Source organism: Colobus angolensis, unplaced genomic scaffold (assembly GCF_000951035.1).
Source record: "Colobus angolensis palliatus isolate OR3802 unplaced genomic scaffold, Cang.pa_1.0 Scaffold295, whole genome shotgun sequence".
Classification (NCBI taxonomy): Eukaryota; Metazoa; Chordata; class Mammalia; order Primates; family Cercopithecidae; genus Colobus; species Colobus angolensis.
The window spans coordinates 1,876,019-1,899,508 of NW_012116210.1; the positions used below are offsets into that span (position 1 = coordinate 1,876,019).

The 23,490-nt window shown below is 38.0% G+C and overlaps 1 protein-coding gene across 1 annotated transcript in view; it reads right to left on the reverse strand.

Annotated features, from left to right (window-relative positions):
* Nucleotides 1–23,490, reverse strand: part of TBC1D31 (TBC1 domain family, member 31) — an 85,514-nt gene that overhangs the window by 33,511 nt on the left and 28,513 nt on the right. The window contains exons 6-10 of the mRNA XM_011949296.1: nucleotides 21,913–22,072; nucleotides 18,366–18,566; nucleotides 14,101–14,277; nucleotides 10,163–10,242; nucleotides 9,938–10,084 (exon numbers count right to left, since the gene is read on the reverse strand). Coding sequence (XP_011804686.1) covers nucleotides 9,938–10,084; nucleotides 10,163–10,242; nucleotides 14,101–14,277; nucleotides 18,366–18,566; nucleotides 21,913–22,072 — 765 coding nt within the window. The remainder of the gene's footprint in view (nucleotides 1–9,937; nucleotides 10,085–10,162; nucleotides 10,243–14,100; nucleotides 14,278–18,365; nucleotides 18,567–21,912; nucleotides 22,073–23,490) is intronic.

Below are 23,490 nucleotides of genomic sequence, written 5' to 3' on the forward strand. Positions count from 1 at the left end.
ATAAGCAATGCTGTGCTTAATGCCACTGTATGTACCATACAGTGTGTATCATTCTTCGCATGAGAATACAGACTTGGAAATTCCTAAAGTGGAACTGCTGAGTCAAGAATATGTGCCTCTGTAATTTCGAAAGTCAGTGCCAAATCAGTCCCCACAAAAACTGTCTACTTACATTCCTATGATTCGCCTAAAGGGATGCCCGTTTTTCATACTCTTGCCAGCATATTATCAACCATTTTTTAAAAAACTTTTAATCTAGGTGAGAAATGGTACTTCAATGTAGTTGCAATTGGCATTACTCTTTCTATGAGAAAGATTAAGCATCTTTTCATGTTTAAGAATCACTTCTAGGCTGGGCACAGTGACTCATGCATGTAATCCCAACATTTTGGGGGGTTGAGGCAGGAGGAATGCTTAAGCCCAGGAGTTTGAGACCAGCCTGGACAACAAAGCGAGACCTCATCTCTACAAAAAATTTTTAAAAATTAGCCAGGTTTGGTGGCACACGCCTACTACTCAGGAGACCGAGGCAAGGGGATTGCCTGAGTTCAGGATTTTGTGGCTGCGTGAACTATAGTCACATCACTGCACTCCAACCTGGGTGACAGAGCAAGATCCTGTCTCTGAAAAAAACACACAAAAAAACCAAAAATAAATAAAAAGAACCATTTTACCACTGTGAACTGTACGTGAAATTGTTTATCCTTTTTTTTTACTGGCTGCTCCTTTATATGTTTATTTATATAGGTGCTTTACACATTAAAGAAACCAGCCTTTCATTTGTCATGTTTTGCATATGTTTTTTTCAGTTTTACACGAGTCTTTGTTTTGGGAATTATTTTTACATGTAGAGATCTTTATTCTTATCAACCTCTTCTAGATACGTCATACTTAGAAAGGCCTTTATTACTCTGGGATTATAATTCTCTCACATGTACTTCTAATACCTTTACTGTTAATTTCCTTTTTTTAAATTTTTTGTTTTGAAATCGTTTTAGATTTACAAAAAAAATCCTGCAAAAATAATAGAGTTCTTGTATACCTTTGACCTAAATTCCCCTAATGTTAACATCTTGCACATAGTACAATTATCAGTACTAAGAAATTGACACTGGCACGATGCTATTCACTAAATTATAGACTTTACTCAGATTTTACCATTTTTTCCACTGATATCATTTTTCTGTTATTTCTTTCATTTCACCAACCCCAGATTCAACATTACATTTGTTTTGTCTCTGTAGTTTCTTCCAATGTGAGAGTTCCTTAGTCTTTCCTTATTTTTCATGGCAATGCCATTTTTGAGGAATATCAGTTATTTTCTAGATTGTTCCTCAATTTGGGTTTGTCTGATACTTATGATTAGAATGAGGTTACATATTTTTGGCAAGAATTTCACAAAAGTGATGCGCATCATATTGACGTCTTATTACCGGTAATTTTATTTATTTAATTTTTGAGACAGGTTCTCACTCTGTTGCCCAGGCTGGAGTGTAGTGGTGCTATCATGGCTCACTGAAGCCTTGAATCTCCAAGTTCAAGGAATCCTTCCATTTCAGCCACAAGTAGCTAGGACTACAGGTGTGTGCCACCACGCTCAATTAATCTTTTAAAATTTTTTGTAGAGATGGGTTTCTGCCATGTTTCCCAGGCTGGTCTCGAACTCCTGGGCAAGTGATAGGCCTACCTCAGCCTCTCAAAGTGCTGGGATTACACGCATGAGTCACCACGCCTGGTGTACTAGTGATTTTAAATGTGCTTACTTGCTTAAGCTGGTGTCTGCTGAGTTTATCTACTATAAAATAACTATTTTTCCATTTGCCATTAATAACCATCTTGGAGGAGATATTTTAAGACTATGCAAATATCCTGTTAATCCTAGAATTTTTTTTTTTTTTTTTTTGCAGACAGAGTCTCACTCTTTCACCCAGGTCGAGTGCAGTGGTGCGATCTTGGCTCACTGCAGCCTCCACCTCCCAGGTTCAAGCGATTCTCCTGCCTCAGCCTCCCAAGTAGCTGGGATTACAGGTGCGCGCCACCATGCCCAGCTAAGTTTTGCATTTTTAATAGAGACAGGGTTTCATCATGTTGGCCAGGCTGGTCTCTAACTTCTGACCTCAGGTGATCCACCCATCTTGACCTCCCAAAGTGCTGGGATTGCCGGTGTGAGCCACCGTGCCCGGGCACTCCTAGAACTTTTGTCCAGTAATTTTAGCATCAATTGGTGGATCTTGCCTCCAACAATGATCACTGTGGTGTCCCAATGGTGATTTTCTATTTCTCTAATTCCTTCTATATTTGTTAGAACTGTCCCTTCTCCCTCATTTATATCTTTATTTATTCAATTATTTATGTCAGGATGAACTCATGGATATTTATTTTATTCTACAAGTTATAATTGATTGTTATTTATTTTGTTTCTCAAATTGTTCCAGCTTTGGTCACTGGAAACTTTTAGGTTGAGTCATGTGCCCTTTTGACATGCCCATCCTTTCTGAGCACTTCCTTACTTTTGGCACTAAAAGATGCTTCAGGTTCATTGTGTATTTTCCCCACACTAGTAGGTGCACTCACTGTTACCAGGGTGTCATTGCTAGGCCTTCTCGGTCAACAGAGCTCGGAAATATATGCATGTGTACTAACTCCTGCATACATACATATCTATATTTCTTTCTGTGTCTATTCATCTGCATATATGTTAAGAAATAACACTATCAATTCCAATCAACTACTGCAAGATTCATTCTAGTCCTTTTGCTTATTTATCTTCTTTCTCTGAGAGTAAGAAACCTGGCTCTCATCCCTGTTTAGCTATTTGTATATAAAAAGTGGCTTCTACACATAAAGTAGTTTCAGACTGGCTAACTCCACATTTATTTCTAACACTTTGATGGTTCTGTTTTTTTAAAAAGTAACCGAATCTTTAGTTCAAACAGAATTTATATGGTGTAAGATATGAGGTATGCTTTCAACTTTTTCTAGACAGTTAGCTAGTTATTCCATGTCATTTACTAAATAACCCACCTCTTCTTTATTACTTTGAAATGACACCTTTAAAAATAAGTCAATTTTTGAATGTAGCTGGGTCTATTGTTAGACTCTGCATATCTATTTATATGTCAGCAACAATTTCAATGCTTTATAATAGCTTTTAACATTTAAGGCTAATTCCCTCTCATTACTGTTTAAATATAAATTATTTTTCTGAGAAGTATACTTTATAGTTAATGTGGCAAGCAGAATAATGCAAATTGCCCCCCTCCCCAAAAGATGTCCATGCTCTAATCCCTGTAATCCATGAAGATATTATTTTACATGGGATTTTGCAGATATGATTAAGTTAAGCACCTTGGGGTGAGGGCATTTATCCTGGACTACCTGGGTAGGTCCAATCTAATCACATAGGTCCTTAATATCAAAGAACCCCTTCCTGGCTGTGGTCAGAGGGATATAACTACAGAGGAATGGTCAGGGAGGCGCTTTGAAGACAGAGAAGGTGGGCCTGAGTCATGAAATATGGGAAACTTGCAGAAGCTGGATAAGGCAAGGCAAAGGATTCTCCTCAGAGCCTCTAGAAAGGAATGTGGCCCTGCTGACACTCTGATTTTAGCCCAGTGAGATCCAACCCATGGTGAATTTCTGCCTACCAAACTCTAAGGATAAATTTGTGTTGTTTTTAAGTCACTACATATGTGGTAATTTGTTATAGTGGCAATAGAGAACTAATATAGTTAATGGAATTAATAAACTATTTCAGACATTTTTTATTATTCAATACAATACTCAGAACAATCCCAGGAGGGAGGGATTAGCATCATTACTGAGCCTAGGAAATGGAATTCCAGAGAATGTAAGGAAATCCTCATTATTGGAAGGGCTAGAAAATCAACCTAAATACAAGAACATGTTCTCCTAAGGATAGTACTTCCATAATTACAGAAGTTACATATTCGACAGTGAGTTCCCATCTTTTGACTGACTCTCAGACTGGCAACAAATAAAGACTGATAAAATCCAGTGTCGGTGAAAACAGTAACACTGGCATTTCTCAGGGTTGGCAGAATTTTCTGAGAGAGAAAATAAATGAATGATTTGACCTAGTAGTTTCAATTCTAGAAGTCTATACAAAAATATTCACACAGGATATTGATGAGGGTGTTTATTATAATATTGTCTGAAAAGCAAATAAACGTAAAATAACCTAAATGTCAATGAACAAGACGAAGACTTAAATCCTGAAACGTCCATCCATGTGCATTTTTTAGAAGGACGTAAACCTACATATACTGAGAGAAGGAGGGCCATGATAGACTTGAAAGTAAAAAAGAAGATAAGCGGCAAAATAGTATGTATAGTATGGTTCAATTTTTGTTAAATGTATGTGAATACTTTTGCATTATATACACACAAAAATATCTTACCAAAGTAAACCAAACAATTACCTCTAGCAAGTCAAATTGGGGCTGGAAGAGGTGCTGATTTTTTCTTTATAACCTTCTGTACTGTTTGAATTATTTTACAAAGAAGGTATATTCTTTTTGTCATTTAAAGTGAATACTTTAAAGTTACTTTTAAAAATACTGTATCACAGGCCGGGAGCAATGACTCACACCTGTAATCCCAGCACTTTGGGAGGCCGAGGTGAGCAGATCACCCACGGGCAGGAATTCGAGACCAGCCTGGTAAACTTGGTGAAACCCTGTCTCTATTGAAAACACAAAAAATTAGCCAGGTGTGGTGGGGGATGCCTGTAGTCCTAGCTACTCTGGAGGCTGAAGCAGGAGAATCACTTGAACCTGGGAGGCAGAGGTTACAGTGAGCCAAGATGGCACCGCTGCACTTCAGCCTGGGCAGCAGAGTGCAAACTCTGTCTCAAAAACAACAAAAACAAACAAACAGAAAACAACAAAAAACTACCACAAAACATTCCAAACATATATAAAACTAGAAAGCACAATCAAGCCCCATAGGCCTGGCTCAAACAATAAATCCATGTTTTATTATACTTCTTTCATTGACTACATCCCCTCAATTTTTGGCTAGATTATTGTTGTTTGTTTGTTTGTTTGTTTTCTGAGACGGAGTCTCGCTCAGTCGCCCAGGCTGGAGTGCAGTGGTGCGATCTCGGCTCACTTCAAGCTCCGCCTTCTGGGTTCATGCCATTCTCCTGCCTCAGCCTCCCAAGTAGCTGGGACTACAGGCGTCCGCCACCACGCCTGGCTCATTTTTTGCATTTTTAGTAGAGACGGGGTTTCACCATGTTAGCCACGATGGTCTCGACCTCCTGACCTCGTGATCCGCCCGCCTTGGCCTCCCAAAGTGCTGGGATTACAGGCGTGAGCCACCGTGCCCGGCCTGGGGAGATTATTGAAAAGAAGATCCCAGACATCATGCCACTTTCCTCTTTAATACAGAAGTCTACAACTCTTTAAAAAAGTGGGGGAGGGATGATTTTCTTATATAGTCACACCACCACTGTAATGTAAATAAAATTAACAATTGTTTTGTAGTATTGTTTCATAATCACACAAGACTCAAATTTCCCCAGTTGTCTGAGCAAGACTCACTCATTGATCCATTTTTGTAGCAGGAAAAAAAGGCTCACTCATTGAATTTGGTTATCTCCCTTAAATCTCTGTCTCTTTTAATGTAGAATAATCCCTCCCTTTTGTTAAGTCACAATTTTGAATTTTAGTAGAAACAGAAATGTAAAATTTAAATTTAAAAATTTAGAAAAACAAATTTAAGAAACAACAAAAAAATTGCTGTGAAGCCTTAACTAAATTAGGATTATAATTTGAAGTACACATACATAGAATTAGAGTTACAATGGTAACTTTAATTGTAAATGTACTAGTAGGCATATAAGTATATAAAGCATAACATCTTATTACATTTTATGAGGAACCTCAAATGATATGAGCAACCTCTTGTCACTTTAGGAAGATCTTTTGGAAAATACATCTCAAGAAGGTCCCCATGTATACACTGTATTAGGTAGAAATCAAAATTATTTCTCTGATAATTTGAATTTTTAATGAAATTTATAGCTTATAGCTTACACTATGATATTAAAAGTGTTACCTCACTCTTTCCCAAAAAGCAGAGCAGTATAATAATTAAATTCATTCGTTATTAATGTGAATGTGAACAGAACTTAATGCAAGAGTGAAAAACTTCTAAAATATTCTGTTTTTGAGTTGTACTACTGGGGATAAGGAAGAAGCATCAACAAGTACCAAAGAAAAGCATTCATAATTTAGAAAGTCTAAAATCCTAGAATCCGCAAAAATTATAAGAAATTTTAGATACCTTAAACAGTTACTTGAGTAACTTTTACTTATTGATAAAATCAGTACTTCATTTCCTACAGTGAGGGGGTCAACAGGAGAAAATGTTTTCTACCTTGTCCTCTGAACTCAGGAAATTCATTATTTCAGAAGAATGCACAAAATCATCATTTTTGAAGTAATGTACTCTCCTCTTTTAATTTCTTCAGCATCTGATGAGAGACTTCACTTTCTAACCAAAATATTTACTGTTCTCAACCTAGAATATGAACCTAAAAAGCAAAGGCAAGGCACTGATGGTCTACACTGGTATTTTGACAAATGTCTGAACTCTGATGTTATCTTATACACTGACAGGAAGTATAGTAAGTGTGAAGACCAAATAGAAAAATTAAGCAAATTTCCAACTCTAAGTCAACTCTTAACAAAGTTATCTGATGTTTTCTCCAATTAAAAAGGGCAGTATATTATGTATTTACCCTTTGTCTTAGCATCTAAAATTTATGAATCTACTCCAAAGATACACTTAATAGAAAAAGACTTATGGGCCAAACTAATTAATGCAGCATGCTTGTGACAGCAGAAGATTGAAAACAATCTACATGATCATTAATAAGGGACAGGCCAAATAAATAACGGTGCATTTGCACCATGGTGCACAATGCAGCTATAAAAAAAAAGATGAATATTTCTCTATATTGCTTTAAGATGATATCTAGAATATGTTGTCAAATTTAAAAATCAGAGTACAGAAAAGTGTAATAGTATACAACCATTTATCTAAGGCGGTAAATACAAACATATTTGTAAATACAAATAAGATGTTCACTAAAAGGATGACTTATTGGGAGGAGAAGTAACAGGACAAAGGAAATGGAAGTCAGCATGTTTTGAATGTAACTTATTTTGTAGATTTGATTTAGAAACATGTAAATGTTTTATAAAAGTATAAAACAAATTACATTAAATACAAAAAGTTTTCAAAAAACTGAAAACAAATGAAACAAATTAACCTGTGTAGTGAGTTAGTGGCATTATCATATGAAGAGGAGTTATTTCAAGTCATTTTAAAACAATAATTTGGGCTGGGTGTGGTGGCTGACACCTGCAATACCAATCCATTAATACGAATACATTGGTGGTAGAGGCAGAAGGATCACTTGAGCCCAGGAGTTCCAGGTGAGCCTGGGCCACATAGTAAGACTTCATTTCTACCTAAAAAAAGATAAACTCGCCAGGCATGGTGGTGCACACCTGTAGCAGCTACTTGGGAGGCTAAGGTGGGAGGATCGTTTGAGCCCAGGAGTTCGAGGTTACAATTAGCTATGATTATGCCATTGCACTTCAGCCTGGGTGACAGAACGAGGCCCTGTCTCAAAACACAAAAACAAAAATGAAAACAATAATTTGATTATATATGCCTAGTGGGATATAACCTAAGGACAAAAAGAACTATAAAAGATATTTTGGACTGCTTTCAATAATCATAATATTCACATTGTTATTATTTACAGTTACAAAGTTTTTATTATATAGCATACATTACGGAGTTTAAAAACCATTGTGTGACTGTGTGTGTGTGCATGTGTGTTAAAGAAAATAAGGAATTATGTCAATGCTGTTAGAAATCAAGATTTTTAGCATAAGAAAAAAGATACAAATAGAAAATCAAAGAAGTTATGCAAATTTGTAATCTTAAATCTGAATGGAAAATATTAGTATGAACTCCTGGTTCTATGCACTGAAAAGGCCTCTATGTTCCATCTGAGTTCATAATCAATACACTGATCATTCTGGGGAGCTCCAAGGTAATCAGTCCACTATTCTGAAAACTGTTAAAAAAAAAAGATACCAAGCATTTAACGTGCCTTTCCTACATGGGTTGTATCTTCCAGTAACCAAATAGTTGATCCTAAGAACTTTTACTTTGGAGAAATTTCCCGGTCTATAAAATGAGAAGGAGTAGAATTATATTATCACTGTTTAGATAATCTCTGGTGAAATAATGGATCTAGGCAATAATCATCAATGGACAAAAACATCACCAAAAGAGAGACAGCCAGATATGAATTATAATCCACCTAACAGAAGTACATAAAACAACCTAGGAAGTTTTCTTGCAAGCCAAAGAAACAAATACCAAAGGGGGGAAATAAAAACCTTCACTCAGATCAAGCCCCTAGCTCTAACTGTCAGTTTATAGTAAATTCAGGAGAAAGAGAAACATGTTAAACAACACTATGAAATAAAATCAGCAAAATCCAGAACATAGAGGGCCATATGGGTTAAATGACCTAGTATTTTCCAACAAATAAATTGTAAGAAAAAAAGAGGTATCAGAGTCTATAGATTAATCTCAGTGGCATATCAACCAAATGTAATGTGTCCATGTTGTTTGAACCCTGATTTGAACAAGTTTACATAAGAAAATTTTTTAAGACAATCAGAGGAATGCTGATTGACTATCTGAACATAATGAAGAATTATTAATTCTTTTTTTGTGTGTGAGTATGGTAGTGTACTTATGTTAAAGAAAAAGAGTCCTTATCCTTTAGGGATACATATGTATATATTCAGCCGGGGGAGTATGTGTATGTTGGGATGTGGAGTGTAGAGTGAGTGGGAATATTCACCCAACATGATTGGCTATGAGATGGCAATTGCTGAAGCTGGATGATGGGCATGGGGATATTTGTTACATTATTTTTTATTCATGCTTGAAGTTTTTCATAACAAAAATTATTTTTGAAAAAAGTCTTCGACTCTGCAACCTGGGCTTAATCTTAGCTCTCTCACTGCTGTGACTTGATCATATTTCCTAGTCTCTCTATGCCTGAGTTTCTTTACCTACAAAATAAGTTAAATGTGCCTAACACATGAAAAGCATGTTAAAGGATGAGCTACTGTTGTTATTAACATTTACTGGATGCTTCCTAGGAATGGACTGTAGCATGTGCATTCTCAAAGAGATTCTCATCTCATTTTCCCGATAGTCTTATGATGTTGGTGTTATTACTCCCACTTTTAGATACAAAAATTAAGGCTAAGAAGTAAAATAACACATCCTACATCACAATAATTAAGTGGTAGAATAAGAATTCAAAACTAGGTCTTTTGTCTTCAAATTCAAAGCTCTTTCCACTATGCCTCTTTGTTCTTTTTTTTTCTTTTTTTGAGACGGAGTCTTGCCCTGTCGCCCAGGCTAGAGTGCAGTGGCGCAATCTCAGCTCAGTGCAACCTCTGCCTCCCGGGTTCAAGCGATTCTCCCTGCCTCAGCCTCCCGAGTAGCTGGGATTACAGGTGCCTGCCACCACACCCAGCTAATTTTTGTATTTTTATTAGAGAGAGATTTCGTCTGATGGCCAGGCTGGTCTCCAACTCCTGAGCTCAGCTGACCTGCCTGCCTTGGCCTCCCAAAGTGCTAGGATGTTCTTTTCGATTAATCTGAAAGAGTCCTATTTTCTAGAACATGATGCAAACTAATATTCACATGTAATATATGTGTATGTACATTTTAAAAACTAAACCAACATATCACACAAGGATAATCAAACCGACAAAACAGTATCTTATAAACAGGAGATTTTAAAACATTGCAGTTATTAGTTACAGGTCTCATACACGTTGCTGCAATATACAGAACATACCTCTGTAATACTCTGAGTAGTTTCCTACTTTTGATGGGGTATTTCTTCTGAAGGTTGAGGAATGTCACATGAGTCCCCTTATCTATGAGGCTACTAAATGCAGTATGATTTTCAGGCAGTTGCAGCAGAGAGCGCCAAATGAACATTCTGAAATAAAAATATATTTTAACCCCCCCAAATTGTTTTTGAGTAAAATAGATGTAACATACAGAATTTACATGGTACCTGTATTTTGTTGGATATTCACCATAGCCTTTTAATAAGATTTGTAAACGCTTTTTGCTTAATCCATCTGGTAACTCGTTCTATAAAGGAAAAGATAGTATTAATAGATGACATGATCATTAAAACTGAAAAGGTGACAAATGGTAACCTAGTCCACAGTACTTTCCAACTTTAGAAAACAACACATAGTAAGACATATTTATGTATTAGAGGTCTTTCCCCCACTCCCCTCTCTCCCTTTCTTGAGCATGCATACACATAGCCAATAAAGTTCATGATATAGTACCTTCCCTAAACGAGCTTGACAAACTTTTTCTGTAGAGGGCCATGATGTGGTTTGGCTCTGTGTCCCCACCCAAATCCCAAATCTCATCTTGAATTATAATCCTCACAATCCCCACTGTTGAAGGAGGGACCTGGAGGGAGGTGACTGGATCGTGGGGGTAGTTCCCCCATGCTGTTCTCATGATAGTGAGTTCTCATGAGATCTGATGGTCCTGTAAGTGTTTGACAGTCCCTCCTCCACATATTCCTCTCTCTCCTCCTGCTGCCTTGGGAAGAAGGTGTTCACTTCCCCTTCAGCTTCTGCCATGGTTGTCAGTTTCCAGAGGCCTCCACAGCCATGTGGAACTGTGAGTCAATTAATCCTCCTTTCTTTAGAAATTGCCCAGTCTCAGGTAGTATTCTTTATAGCAGTGTGAAAATGGACTAATAAGGGCCAGTTAGTAAATATTTTAGGTTTTGTGGGCCAAGAAGAAAAATCAAGATCATATATTTATATATAACCACTTAAAAATGCACAAAGCATTCTTAGCTTGAATAGCTGAATTAGGCCCATGGGCTGTCATCTGCTGACTCCTGCATCAAGAGCAATCCATTCTGACAGCTCCTCCCCCATCTCTCTTTCCTTAAAATTCTAGGCAATTCCTAACATTGAAGCATCAAGGAAAGGTCTGGCAGAAAAACATGCAGGAGTACATCATTTTATCCCAACAGACATCAGCTCCTGCTGATAGTCCCTTATATCTAAGACTTTTAAGCCAATTTTTATCTTAATAAAAAATATTGTATAGAATTTAGGATTATAAAGCTGTTTTCATATATTATTTCAACTGGATCTAACAACTCTATAAAACAGATGAAATGTCTTCCTTTACTTGAGAAAATGAGAAGTTTGGTAAATTGCTTATGGTCACAAATCTGCTAAATCTTGGCTCAAGACTCGAAGCCAGACTTTCTGATTGAGTTTAGTGCTCTTTTTACCACAAGAAACAGGTAGTCCAATGTAAGAGAAGGGTGAAGGGAAAACCCAAGATGATGGTGAATGAAGATACTTGAGGGCCATGTTAAAGCTTTGTCTAGAGGGCAACCAGAGCAAATGAGAGCAGTATGATCCAGTAAGACTGCCTTCATCAGCAAGACACCTGCTGCCACTGAAGCCTCTTTTTAAACAAAGCAAAATGTGCCCTGGAGAGTTTGGCCTCAGTTTGATCTGTTCTTGACCATGAGCCGATCAAGTTCCTTCTTTCCTTTCCACATGCTAATGCAAAGATTAGTTGAGGACTTGCACTTCACCCCATCGAAGTGTTCTACTTTGACCTACTTCTTAGAGCTGGCAATGGTTTCCTCAGAAGCAGCTCCATTCCTCAACATATTTCTGCAGGATATCCAGATTTGATCCACACTACAATGCTGCCAGATACCCTGACATGATGAGCCTTTTAATTCCCGAAGTTACTCATGACCATTCCCACCAGTTTTCCCAGAAAAGGTCCTGCAAACTCTGAAGCCAGAATATCTCAGAGATACCATTCAGCTTATCTTTGCAATAAAGCATTCATTAAATAGGAGCAATATTGCCCAATCTTTACACAACTAGGCTTGGCTTGTGTCTGCTATTCAGTTTTTTTCTTTAAAGAAATAATCTTTTGTTTAAAGTTACATGAAGACATTATAAAACTATAAAGAAAATCAAGGGCATAATTAACACAAAAGTGAGCACAATGGTTATATATATGGGGTAGGGAGAAAAATGTGATGGGGGATAAGCATACAGGGGGCTCCAAAGCTACTGGTAATGCTCTATTTCTTCATGTGGAAATGGGTATGTACAGAAAAAAGTGAACACAAGCCGGTCTGAGCCTGCTAGCCTTAGAAGACTTACTTGCAAGGTTGGCCTTTGGCTGGTGCCTAGAAGTTGAATTTCAGGAGAGTTCTCACTACCCCCAGAACCAATAAAGAGTGGCTCATGGTGTTTAAACTGCTTATACAATGTGGTTTATGCTGAATGCCCACCTTCCTTCTGGGGATCTGAAATTTGAAACCTGTTAAAACAGGGTACCTACAGAACCAGGCTCTAGTAAAATTCCCGGGCACCAGGTCTCTAATAGATTTCCCTGATAGACAACACTTCACACGTATTGCCACACTTCATTGACAGAGGAATCAAGGATGTCCTGTGATTCCAGTGGGAGAAGATTTCTGGAAGCTTGTGCCCGGTTTCTTCTGGACTTCACCCCATGTGTCTTTTCCCTTTGCTGATTTTGCTTTGCATCCTTTCACTTTCATATATTATAGCTATGAATATGACTACATGCTGAGTCCTAATAAATCACCAAACCTAAGGATGGTCTTGCAGCCACCTGACACAGGATACATACGTAATCTTTTTTTACTTTTCATTAAGTTGTAATCTGTTTTAGACACTCTTCTGTGTTGCAAGTTTTACAATTAAAAAATGCTTAAAGAAAAAAGAAGTTACAGCAGTCCCTACTTATTTGAGGAGGAAATGTTCCAAGATCCCTAGCGGATGCCTGAAACCTCAGATAACACTGAACCCTAAATATATTATGTTTTTCCCTATATATACATACCCGTAATAAAGTTTAATTTATAAATTAGGCACAACAATAGATTAACAATCATAACTAATAATAAAATAGCACAATTATGACAATATGTCAGTATCAGTACTTTTGTGCTCTACAGAAGTTTTTTAGGTAAAATAAGGGTTACTGGAACACAAGCACTGTGATACTGTGACAGTAGATCTGATAACCAAGAGGCTACTCAGTGACTATGCTAGACAAAATGATGATTCATGTGCCAGGTGGAACAGAGCAAGATGGCAGGAGATTTCGTCATGCTACTCAGAACGATGTGCAATTTAAAACTTATGAATTGTTTATTTCTGAAATCTTCCTTTTAATGTATTTGGATCACAGTTGACTACATGTAAACAAAACCATGGAAAGTAAAACTATGGATAAGGAAGGACACTGTATTAAAATCAATGTGAAAAATATCAGGTATTATTAGTGAGAATATGGAGCAACTAGAACTCTCAAATACTGCTGGTAGGAATGTAAATCACCTACTTTTCAATCAACCACTTAGGAAAACTGACAGTATTTACTAAATTAATCTACAGTGTATCAGTTGAGTAGTTATTCTGGGGTGGGCGGGGGGTAAGGGAGAGAAAGCATAGAATGGAGCAAGAAGCTGATGGTAATGTTCCAGTTTTTGATCTGGGTGCTGGTAACATGGTGTGTGCATTTTGTGAAAGTTCACTGAGCTGTATACTTAATGTGTACTTTGTATACGTGTGTGTATATATTTGTCATTAAAAAGTTTTAAAATCCCTTGAAAATAATGTAACATCTCTATTAATAGCTATATTTTCTTTATTTCTCAAAGTAATATGGCTGGGTGCGACAGCTCATGCCTGTAATCACAGCACTTTGAGAGGCCAAGGTGGGAGGATCACTTGAGGCCAGGATTGAGACCAGCCTGTGCATAATTTCAGTTACAACTTTATTCTCTTCATTTATTCTCTTTCTTTAATTCCCAAGAGGGAAGAGTGGTGATGGCTTAGAAATCACAAGACTCGTCTACAGCAGAGTTGTGACAAACAAAGTTTAATTACCAAATATTCTTACCTTTTTACTTTCAAAATCACCAGTCAGGTCTTGTTTTAATATTCTAGTTTGTATTTTGCTTCCCCTGGATTTTGCTGGCTGCTGTACTCTTCCTGATGTTACTTTCATCTTAAGATCACTGGAACTCAGTTTATTCTTGGGCAAATCTTCAATAACTTTCACTAAAGGCAGAGGTGGCTAAATGGAAAGATAAATATATGTATTCTAGTGGATATCCTTGGAAGATAGGCCTGTTAATATATGATTTTCAAAGTTTGCTTTCATAACATGCCTTAATATGTAGAATTATTCTTCAGGCAAAAAACCTAAGTAAAATGTCTAGGAACATTTGCTTTGACTAATAAAGCAAATTTCTGCTGAATCTTTTTGAAGAACATAATAAAGATATATGATTAGCAATAGCAATAAATAGAATTATTCCTTGAAAGCTGGCCTTAAATCATTTAATACCAAATCATGTTTACACATACATGGTGAAGTTAGTATGGTGATTATTACCTATAGCAAAAAAGGTACAGTTAGAGGTATGGCCCTCTAGAATTCTGACAGAAGTACCCTAATATTCTCTGGGGTCAAGTGAAATTTCTAAGAGGAAACTGCCAAATGATTTTCTTCTAGAAGCATGGAACCTCTGCCTCTCTATCCCTTGGTTAAATGTTTTCATCTGCTTAGCGATCACTATTAGTTCCTTATTGTATCAACAGCTTAAGCAGGTCAGACAATGTGACTTAGAACCTATACCTTCATTTTTATGGGACCCATCAGACAGGGAAAAAAACCTGAACAACTTCAATTTACTTAAAGTAACATTACTCACTAGAACATTTTCTCCATAAACAATATTCTCTTTGAAATCAAAAGATCTTCCTTCTTCAAAGGAAGTGAGCAAATAAGGTAACTCAGGCTTTCTAAGTTCTAAATACAATTCAAACACAATGACCATTTACAGTTTATGATTCAATTCTTCAATTCATCTATAGGATGGGATTAATAGTGGTCTGACTTATGAATATTACCCATCTTTAATATCCTTAAACTATTTTTTGACTTCAATCCATTCTTCTACATTTTTATTAAAATTTCCATTGTAATGTCACAATTTCCCCTGTTTGAGCCTTATCTTCTACCATGAAGTATAACCTCCCAAAAAGAACCTGAGATATGACCTGACTTGACATGCCTTTGTAGTGTTAACCTTCAACATGTAAGAATTCATTTACTCTATTACCACAGTACCAGAAATTTTCCAATGACAAGAAAATAAAACTGGCAAAAATGGGACAAATGTGAGTTACGATTTACAGAGAATATAGAGCTGAACATTAATGCAGCCTGGAACAGCCATAAAGACACTGATGGTACTGGGAATGTGTCCAAAAAATAAAAAAGATCATTCTACTTCTAAGCTAGCTTTTCTATTCATGTGATCTCAATTTGCTCAACAGATAACAAGCAGAAAGGAACTCAGTGACTCACTCTTACCATAGTTTTTCTCAGATCTCTGCCTACCTCTATTAAGAAGGTTTAGCAAGGCCGGACGCAGTGGCTCATGCCTGTAATCCCAGCACTTTGGGAGGCCAAGGCGGGTGGATCACCGAGGTTAGGAGTTCAAGACCAGTCTAGACAACATGGTGAAACCCCATCTCTACTAAAAATACAAAAATTAGCCAGGTGTGGTGGCACGTGCCTGTAATCCCAGCTACTAGGGAAGCTGAGGCAGGAGAATTGTTTGAACCTGGGAGGCGGAGGCTGCGGTGAGCCGAGATCGAGCCGAGATCATACCACTGCACTCCAGCCTGGGTGACAGAGTGAGACTGCATCTCAAAAAAAAAAAAAAAGAAGAAGGTTTAGCTAGTACTGTAAAACTGACTATTCAGAGGCTGAAAACTCTCAGTAAGAGCAGATATTAATACATTTAAAAAATTTTATTAATATATAGCACATATAATGTAAAAATATATTTATATAGTATATATAATGATATAAAGGGCAAAAGAGCAGCAGAGTATAATCCCATATGTTTAGAGACAAGTATGCATACACACACGTGCACGCACACACACACACACACACACACACACAAACATATACGTATAGTTAATTCTCACTATTTGCAGTGGTTCTATAAAGTCACCATGAACACTCAATTAATAAATACTGAAATACTGCTCCTAGGGGAAACACAGAGTCAGGTTCCTGAGAGCCTCATTCATCAATCAATACATACATGTGTGTTTCTGTTTAAAGACATCTTATTTAATACATATTGCTGATTCCTTATCATTGAACTCACAGTTAATAGCACTATAACTCATTTCTGAATGAGTTTAATCTAACACATGTATTTTCTCTATAAGGGAAGCCACAGCCTGTGTTTAGAAACAATAAATAGCACTTCAGCACTACGCTTGGGGACCACTTTAAACAGTAAAATCTTAACAAACAGCTTCAAAATGCAAAAAAAAATAAAAAAGGATACTTGTTTACACTATGAGAGCTGAAATAAGAAGACAGAGTGTTGCCTCGTTTGACTTCAGCTGGGAACAAGGGTATCTGGTGACTCAAATTTTCACTGCTCTGTGCACATCCCTGAATGACCATTGAAAGCACTGCAAGTATTAATTTTGAAGTTACAAATCAATTTTAGTGAGTAGGTGAATTCTCATGTATAGAAGGCACAAATAATGAGGAGTGACTGTATATCTTTACACACATAGAAAAGAAATTGGGAACGTGTAAATCAGAATCATCTGGGAATGGTGAGACGTTCAGTGATTTGTATTTGTCTATTTGCTATTCTGTATATTCTTATTTTTTTCTGCAACAAGACACTGCTTGCATAATTTTTTAAAAGATAAAGAAAACAAAAAGCAGGAGGCACAAACTTTTTTCTAGAATAAAAAAAGGTGGCAAATGCTACTCCAAATGCACCCAATCTCATGTGATCTTGGAAGAATTGGAACACCCAGAACTGCTAGAATTGGAACACCCAGAACTGCTAGTTATTCGCTGTGTGATTAAGTTTGAGCATGAACTTCTTCCTGTGTAAAATGAAAAGGTTAGACCAGGTGATCATCAAAGTCTCTGTTAGAGCTACCAAGGTGCAATTCCAGACTGGAAGACACATGGACAACATGACTCATTAGCTGGGGGAATTTTAGATAACCAGAGAAGAGAAGAGAGGCGTGCATTTTAGTGAAATGGATACTGTGGATAATAGATTCAGAAATAAGGATGGAGTCTATGGGGATAATGAGGGAAGTTATAAGTTTGAGGAAATAAGTTAGACAGGTAGACAAGATTAGAGAGAACACTGAGAGCCAGGCAGAAGAGTCTGGACTAAATTCAACAGGTGAAGGAAGGAAGCCACTAAAGTAGCATCAGTTAAGAAATGATGATGAATTATTTTAGAAGATGGTAGGATGGGCAGGGCAGGCACTGAGGGCTCTGAGTTTAAGATATTTCTTTAAATTATCGTTAGTCTAGAGTAGTTAATGAAGACCAATACGAAGATAGCAATTACAGAGGTGGAGAATAGGCAACACATTTATAGATATTTCAAATTTAAGAAGTTGGGCCGGGTGCGGAGGTTCACGCCTGTAATCCCAGTACTTTGGGAGGCCAACGTGGGCAGATCATGAGGTCAGGAGTTCGAGATCAGCCTGACCAACATGGTGAAACCCATCTTTACTAAAAATACAAAAATTAGCTGGGCATGGTGGTGCACGCCTGTAATTCCAGCTACTCAGGAGGCTGAGGCAGGAGAATCGCTTGAACCCGGGAGGTGGAGGTTGCAGTGAGCTGAGATCGCACCATTGCACTCCAGCCGGGGCAACAAGAGCAAAACTCCGTCTCAAAAAAAAACACAACAAGTTATATGACTTAGTATTGACTGGATTTAGAAAATAAAGGCATAGGAAGTCACAGAGCTTCAAGGTTTCTAGCTTATGAGATGGGAAGAAAACATGAGACAAAACTGAAGAAACTAGGATTGAAGAGCTCTTTTGGGAAGGAGATAATGAGTAACACCTAAATGAGAGACATCAAACGGAGATGTCCCTCAGGAAGGCAACAATTTAAGAATAGAGCATATGTGAGAAATCAAGGTCAGAGATGTGGCTTTGGGAGTAAGAGCAACAACATATATCCAGAAAAATGGATAAGTTCCAGGTAAGTGAGAAACAGTAGCATAAAGATTTTACTCTTGATGATATACTAGGTAAGTGTTTATAAAAAGCTGATGTTGATTACTTGATCATACATACCTTATTTATTTCTTGTGTTAAAGCCTGAACTGAATATATGTTTAGACTTCCATTTTCCATAATAGATGCAATGTACCGTCCATGTGGGCTAATTACCGATGAGCTAATTCCTTCATCAAGGCTCCCAATCTCAAAGAGAAGTTTACAAGTCTGTATATTGATAAATCTCATAATACCATCTTGACTTAGTACTCCAAGAACCTAAGAGTAGAGAGAAAAAATATAAACTCCTAAAAACATGTGACAGTGAATGTCTGAAAGTCATACTATATACATGTCTTTACATGTATGCAATGTTTGTGTATGTACGTGTGTGTGTATATATATGTGTGCGTGTATATAAATACATATATTTTGAGGGGGACACCTAGAGGAAATTCTATTCTCAGTGAGATACGTTTTATTTTATTATTATTTTTGTTTTGAGACAGAGTTTCACTCTTGTTGCTCAGGCTGGAGTGCAGTGGCACGATCTGCACTCACTGCAACCTCCGCCTCTCGGGTTCAAGCAATTCTTCAGCCTCAGCCTCCCGAGTAGCTGGGATTACAGGCATGCACCACCATGCCTGGCTGATTTTTGTATTTTTAGTAGGTATGGGGTTTCACCATGTAGGCCAGGCTGCTCTCAAACTCCTGACGTCAGGTGATCTGCCTGCCTTGGCCTCCCAAAGTACTGAGATTACAGGCATGAGCCACTGCGCCAGGCCTGATATTATATATTTTAAAATCACAACTTATGGCTCATGTTGATTATGCCCTGGATCTAATCAGAATCAGCAAGGAACCTATCATGGTAGACTATGGAAAGGTGCCCTAAGAATCTTCCCTTCCCACAGGCAGATCATGCAGGGGACAGAGAGGATTAGACAATGATATAATTTGAATGTGTCTCTCCAACAGCAAGTATTGGAAACTTGCTCAATGCAACAGTGTTGGCAGATAGGGCCTAATGAGAGGTGACTAGGGCATGAGGGCTCTGCCCTCATGAAAAGATTAATGCTGTTATTATGGGAGTGGGTTTGGTATAAAAGGATGAGTTCGCCTCCCTCTTGTCCCCTCCCATTCCTCCCTCCCTTTCTCACCCATATGAGGCCTTCTACTATATTATGACAGAGAACAAAGGCCTTCAAAAGATGCCAGCCTCTAGATCTTGAACTTCCCAGCCTCCAGAACTGTGAGAAATAAACTTATGTTATTTATAAATTACCCAGTCTGCGGTATTCCAATACAGCAGCACAAAACAGACTAAGACAGACAGTTCCTAACTTTTGCCTCCACACTGGCTATCAGGAACAAGGAGGGTGGAGGGTTTGCCTTCCTGTACCCTTTCCATAGCTAATCGAAGCTAACATCAGCCCTGTTGCCCCCACACAAACCTGTCACTGCCACTGAGGCTCCCCATTGTCTACCTGTTTTCAGCAAATATTTTAAGTAACATCTGGAGAATGGAGAGTTTGTGAGTTGCAAGGGTAGTGGAGGGGTAGGAGGGAAGCTAGTCTTTTAAGGGGGGAGAAAAGTTTAAATTTTAACTCATAATTTCAAAAATTAAAAACATGTAATAAAGGCTGGGTGTGGTGGCTCATGCCTGTAATCCCAGCACTTTGGGAGGCTGAGGAGGGAGGATCACGAGGTCAGGAGATTGAGACCATCCTGGCTAACGTGGTGAAATCCTGTCTCTACTAAAAAATACAAAAACTTAGCCAGGCATGGTGGCGGGCGCCTGTAGTCACAGCTACTCAGGAGGTTGAGGCAGGAGAATGGCGTGAACCCGGGAGGCGGAGCTTGCAGTGAGCTGAGATCCGGCCACTGCACTCCAGCCTGAGCAACAGAGTGAGACTCCATCTCAAAAAAACAAAAAACAAAAAACAAAACAAAACAAAAAAAACATGTAATAAAAAAGTTGAAGCAAATAAACCCCTATGCTGCCTTGCCTAAGCACAGGTTCTCTTCCCAGTGGCAGTGGCTGGTAAGTGATGCCACCATGTGATTGCTTGAAATGCTGATGTCATTAATCATACAAAAGACTGTAAAAGGCAGTTGGGAGGTGATAGTCTATAAGGCCCTCCTGTTGGCTGGCTTGCAGGAAACAAAGCCCCTCACCTGCAGTTGATGCAACTCCTCTGGAAGTCAATTGGGCAAGATCTACCCAAATGACAGATGCACATAACCTTTATGCCACTATTTCAACTCTGGGATTTTATCCTAGAAAGAGGATGTGTGAAATGACACTTGTAAACAGTTATCCAGTGAGCATGATTTGTAACAGAAAATGACTAAAAATAGGTTAAGTGCCAATAGAAGACTGGTTTAAAAAATAAACTGCATAGTGTTGCAGTTGTAAAAAAGAAAGAAGTTCTGCACTGATATAGAACAAGTTCCAACTTAAGAATAAAGGGTAGACTGGGCGCAGTGGCTCACGCCTATAATCCCAGCATTTTGGGAGGCTGAGGCAGGTGGATCACTTGAGGTGAGGAGTTTGAGACCAGCCTGGCCAGTATGGGAAACCCCGTCTCTACTAAACATACAAAAATTAGCTGGGCATGGTGGTTCATGCCTGTAGTCCCAGCTACTTGGGAGGCTGAGGCAGGAGAACCACTTGAGCCTGAGAGGTGGAGGTTGCAGTGAGCTGAGATCGCACCACTGCACTCCAGCCTGGGAGACAGAGCTAGATTCCATCTCAAAACAACAACAAAAAAACCCAAAGAATAAAAGGTGCAAGGTTGTATAAAATAATGGGAAAAACATAACACTATACATAACAATAGTGGATATGCGGGGAGGTGAACAACTAGACAAATGGTAGAAAGGCATGACAGACTTCCTACTGTGTGCTGTTTTATGTTTTCAACCATATGAATGCATTACCTAATCAAAAACGTAAGTAAAATGGACATGATATATACATACACGCATATGTATACATACATATGGAAAACATGTATCTAATCTGTTAAAATACAAGATCCATGACAGTTTATTTGAAATAAGAAAGTTAAGGTTTGACAGAACTCAACTCTTAAAAAGGAATAAGTGAAGGAGGATGGGGGGAAGAAGCACTTTGTAAACTAAAGATACCTATAAAAACATGTTTCACAGGAGTGAGCAACCAGTTAGGGTAAATAAAATAACAACACAATGAAAAAATTTTAGTTGTAGTCTAATCTTTAATCCTTACAATTAACAGGAATGTTGACAAGTCAATGTTTCTAGTTGTTAGTGTTATAATCTGTAAAATGGGGAGAATATCTTTCCTGCCTATGCCAAATAATTAAGGATCAAATGAAAACTAGCATGCTAAAGCACACTGCAAACCACAGAGTACAATATAAATTTACAGTATGCTGATTTTATAAGAGCAAATTGTCAATAGTATAAAGAATACAAGATTTTGAAATTTTTTTCAATTCTAGACTCTTCACAAAAGTCACATATTTGTAATTTCAAATTCTTGTAACAAGGTGTAAGTTAAACAAATAAGAGCTAATATTTTCAGAGATGGATGCGTTCTTTCGCAAAAAGTACAGTGCCCTACGTTTATGTTACTAACCTGATTAGAACCAGCATCAAAACTATCAGGAAGAAATTCTAGATGACGAATGGCTCGAACTTTAGTGGGCATCTGGATAATTCTAAAGAGCTGCCTAGCTTCCAAGCACCACAAATGAAGATGATTTGACTTGCCTCCAGCAGCCAGGATTCGGCCATCTCTATATAACAAAAAAGCAAGAAAGTAAGGCGGGTTCAATTGTTTATAGCAGTGCTGTCTAACAGAACTTTCTGTGATGACAGAAAGGTGCTGTACCTATGCTATCCAATATGGTCACACTAGTCACATGTGATTCCCGAGCACTTGAAATGTGGCCAATGTTAATGAGGACCTTATTTTTAAATTGCATTTAATTTGTATTCATTTAAATACTTGTATGGACAGCTCAGGTTTATAGTATATATATTTTTACCTACTGTGCTAAGGCACCAGTTTACCAAACATTTGTTTAATGACCTGATTGTGGGTTTTTTACATAACACTTATATTTTATAGCATAATCTCAAGGTCACTTATCACTATCCAACTTTCTGTGTTTCACATACAGCTATACAGAATTGGTGGTACTGGCTATATGAAGAAACGTAACAGCCCAAACTTTTTTCCTGCTCAAAGAAAGCTACCTTAATAAGGTACAAGAAGAGTAAGTTGTTTTGACTTGCAAGGCCGTTGCTCATTCATTCAACAAGAACTTGTAAAGGACTTATTAATTTGTAAAAAGTGTGGTAATACTATGGTTATGTTTCAAGTGTCTGCTATAAGCCAGGTATGGTCCCAGAAGCCAGGGACACAGTCAGTTAAGGCTGCACAAGTCAAGTAATCCTGCTCTTACAGGATTTTTGGTCTAGAGGAAGGCAAACAAACAAACAAATGAACTTGTTTTCAGCGGGTAATAAGTTCTATAAAGAATTACAAAATAAGGTGATGAAAGCTGGGAAAGGAGGAAGATCTGCTACCTGAATGACACAAATAGGCCAGTCATGGGATGATTTGGAGGAAGAATTCTATCCCGATCAGTATTCCAGACTGGCTGGTACAAAAGTGCTGAAAAAGCAGTGAAGTTAGTATATAGGGAAAAGTAAGTAAGAGGTCATACTCAAGTGCATGGCCACATGAAAGTACACTGCTATACTCAGGTGTGGCTAGAGGAGACTAAGGAAGGAAATGAGACGAAGCGAGGGAGGCCTAGGCCAGATGACAGAAGGCCTCAGGGGAAATGAGGGGTGGGGGGTTGGATTTTATTCTAAATGATGAAGGAGGTTAAATAGGAAAGTGACATGATCTGACTTACTGATTTATAAAAACCACTTTATCTGCTGCACAGAGAATGACTATAGGAAATGAGATTGAAAACAGGGAGAACAAATAAGAAGGCTATTGTAGTACTCTAAAAGAGGCTAGGGTAGCTTGGATTAGGGTACCACCCACAGCAATGAATAAAAACAAATTGACCAATTTGAGATATAGTTTGGTTGAGTTGATGGGATTTTCTGATGACTTAGAAGAACAGGGTGAGGCCGGGCGAGGTGGCTCAAGCCTGTAATCCCAGCACTTTGGGAGGCCGAGACAGGTGGATCA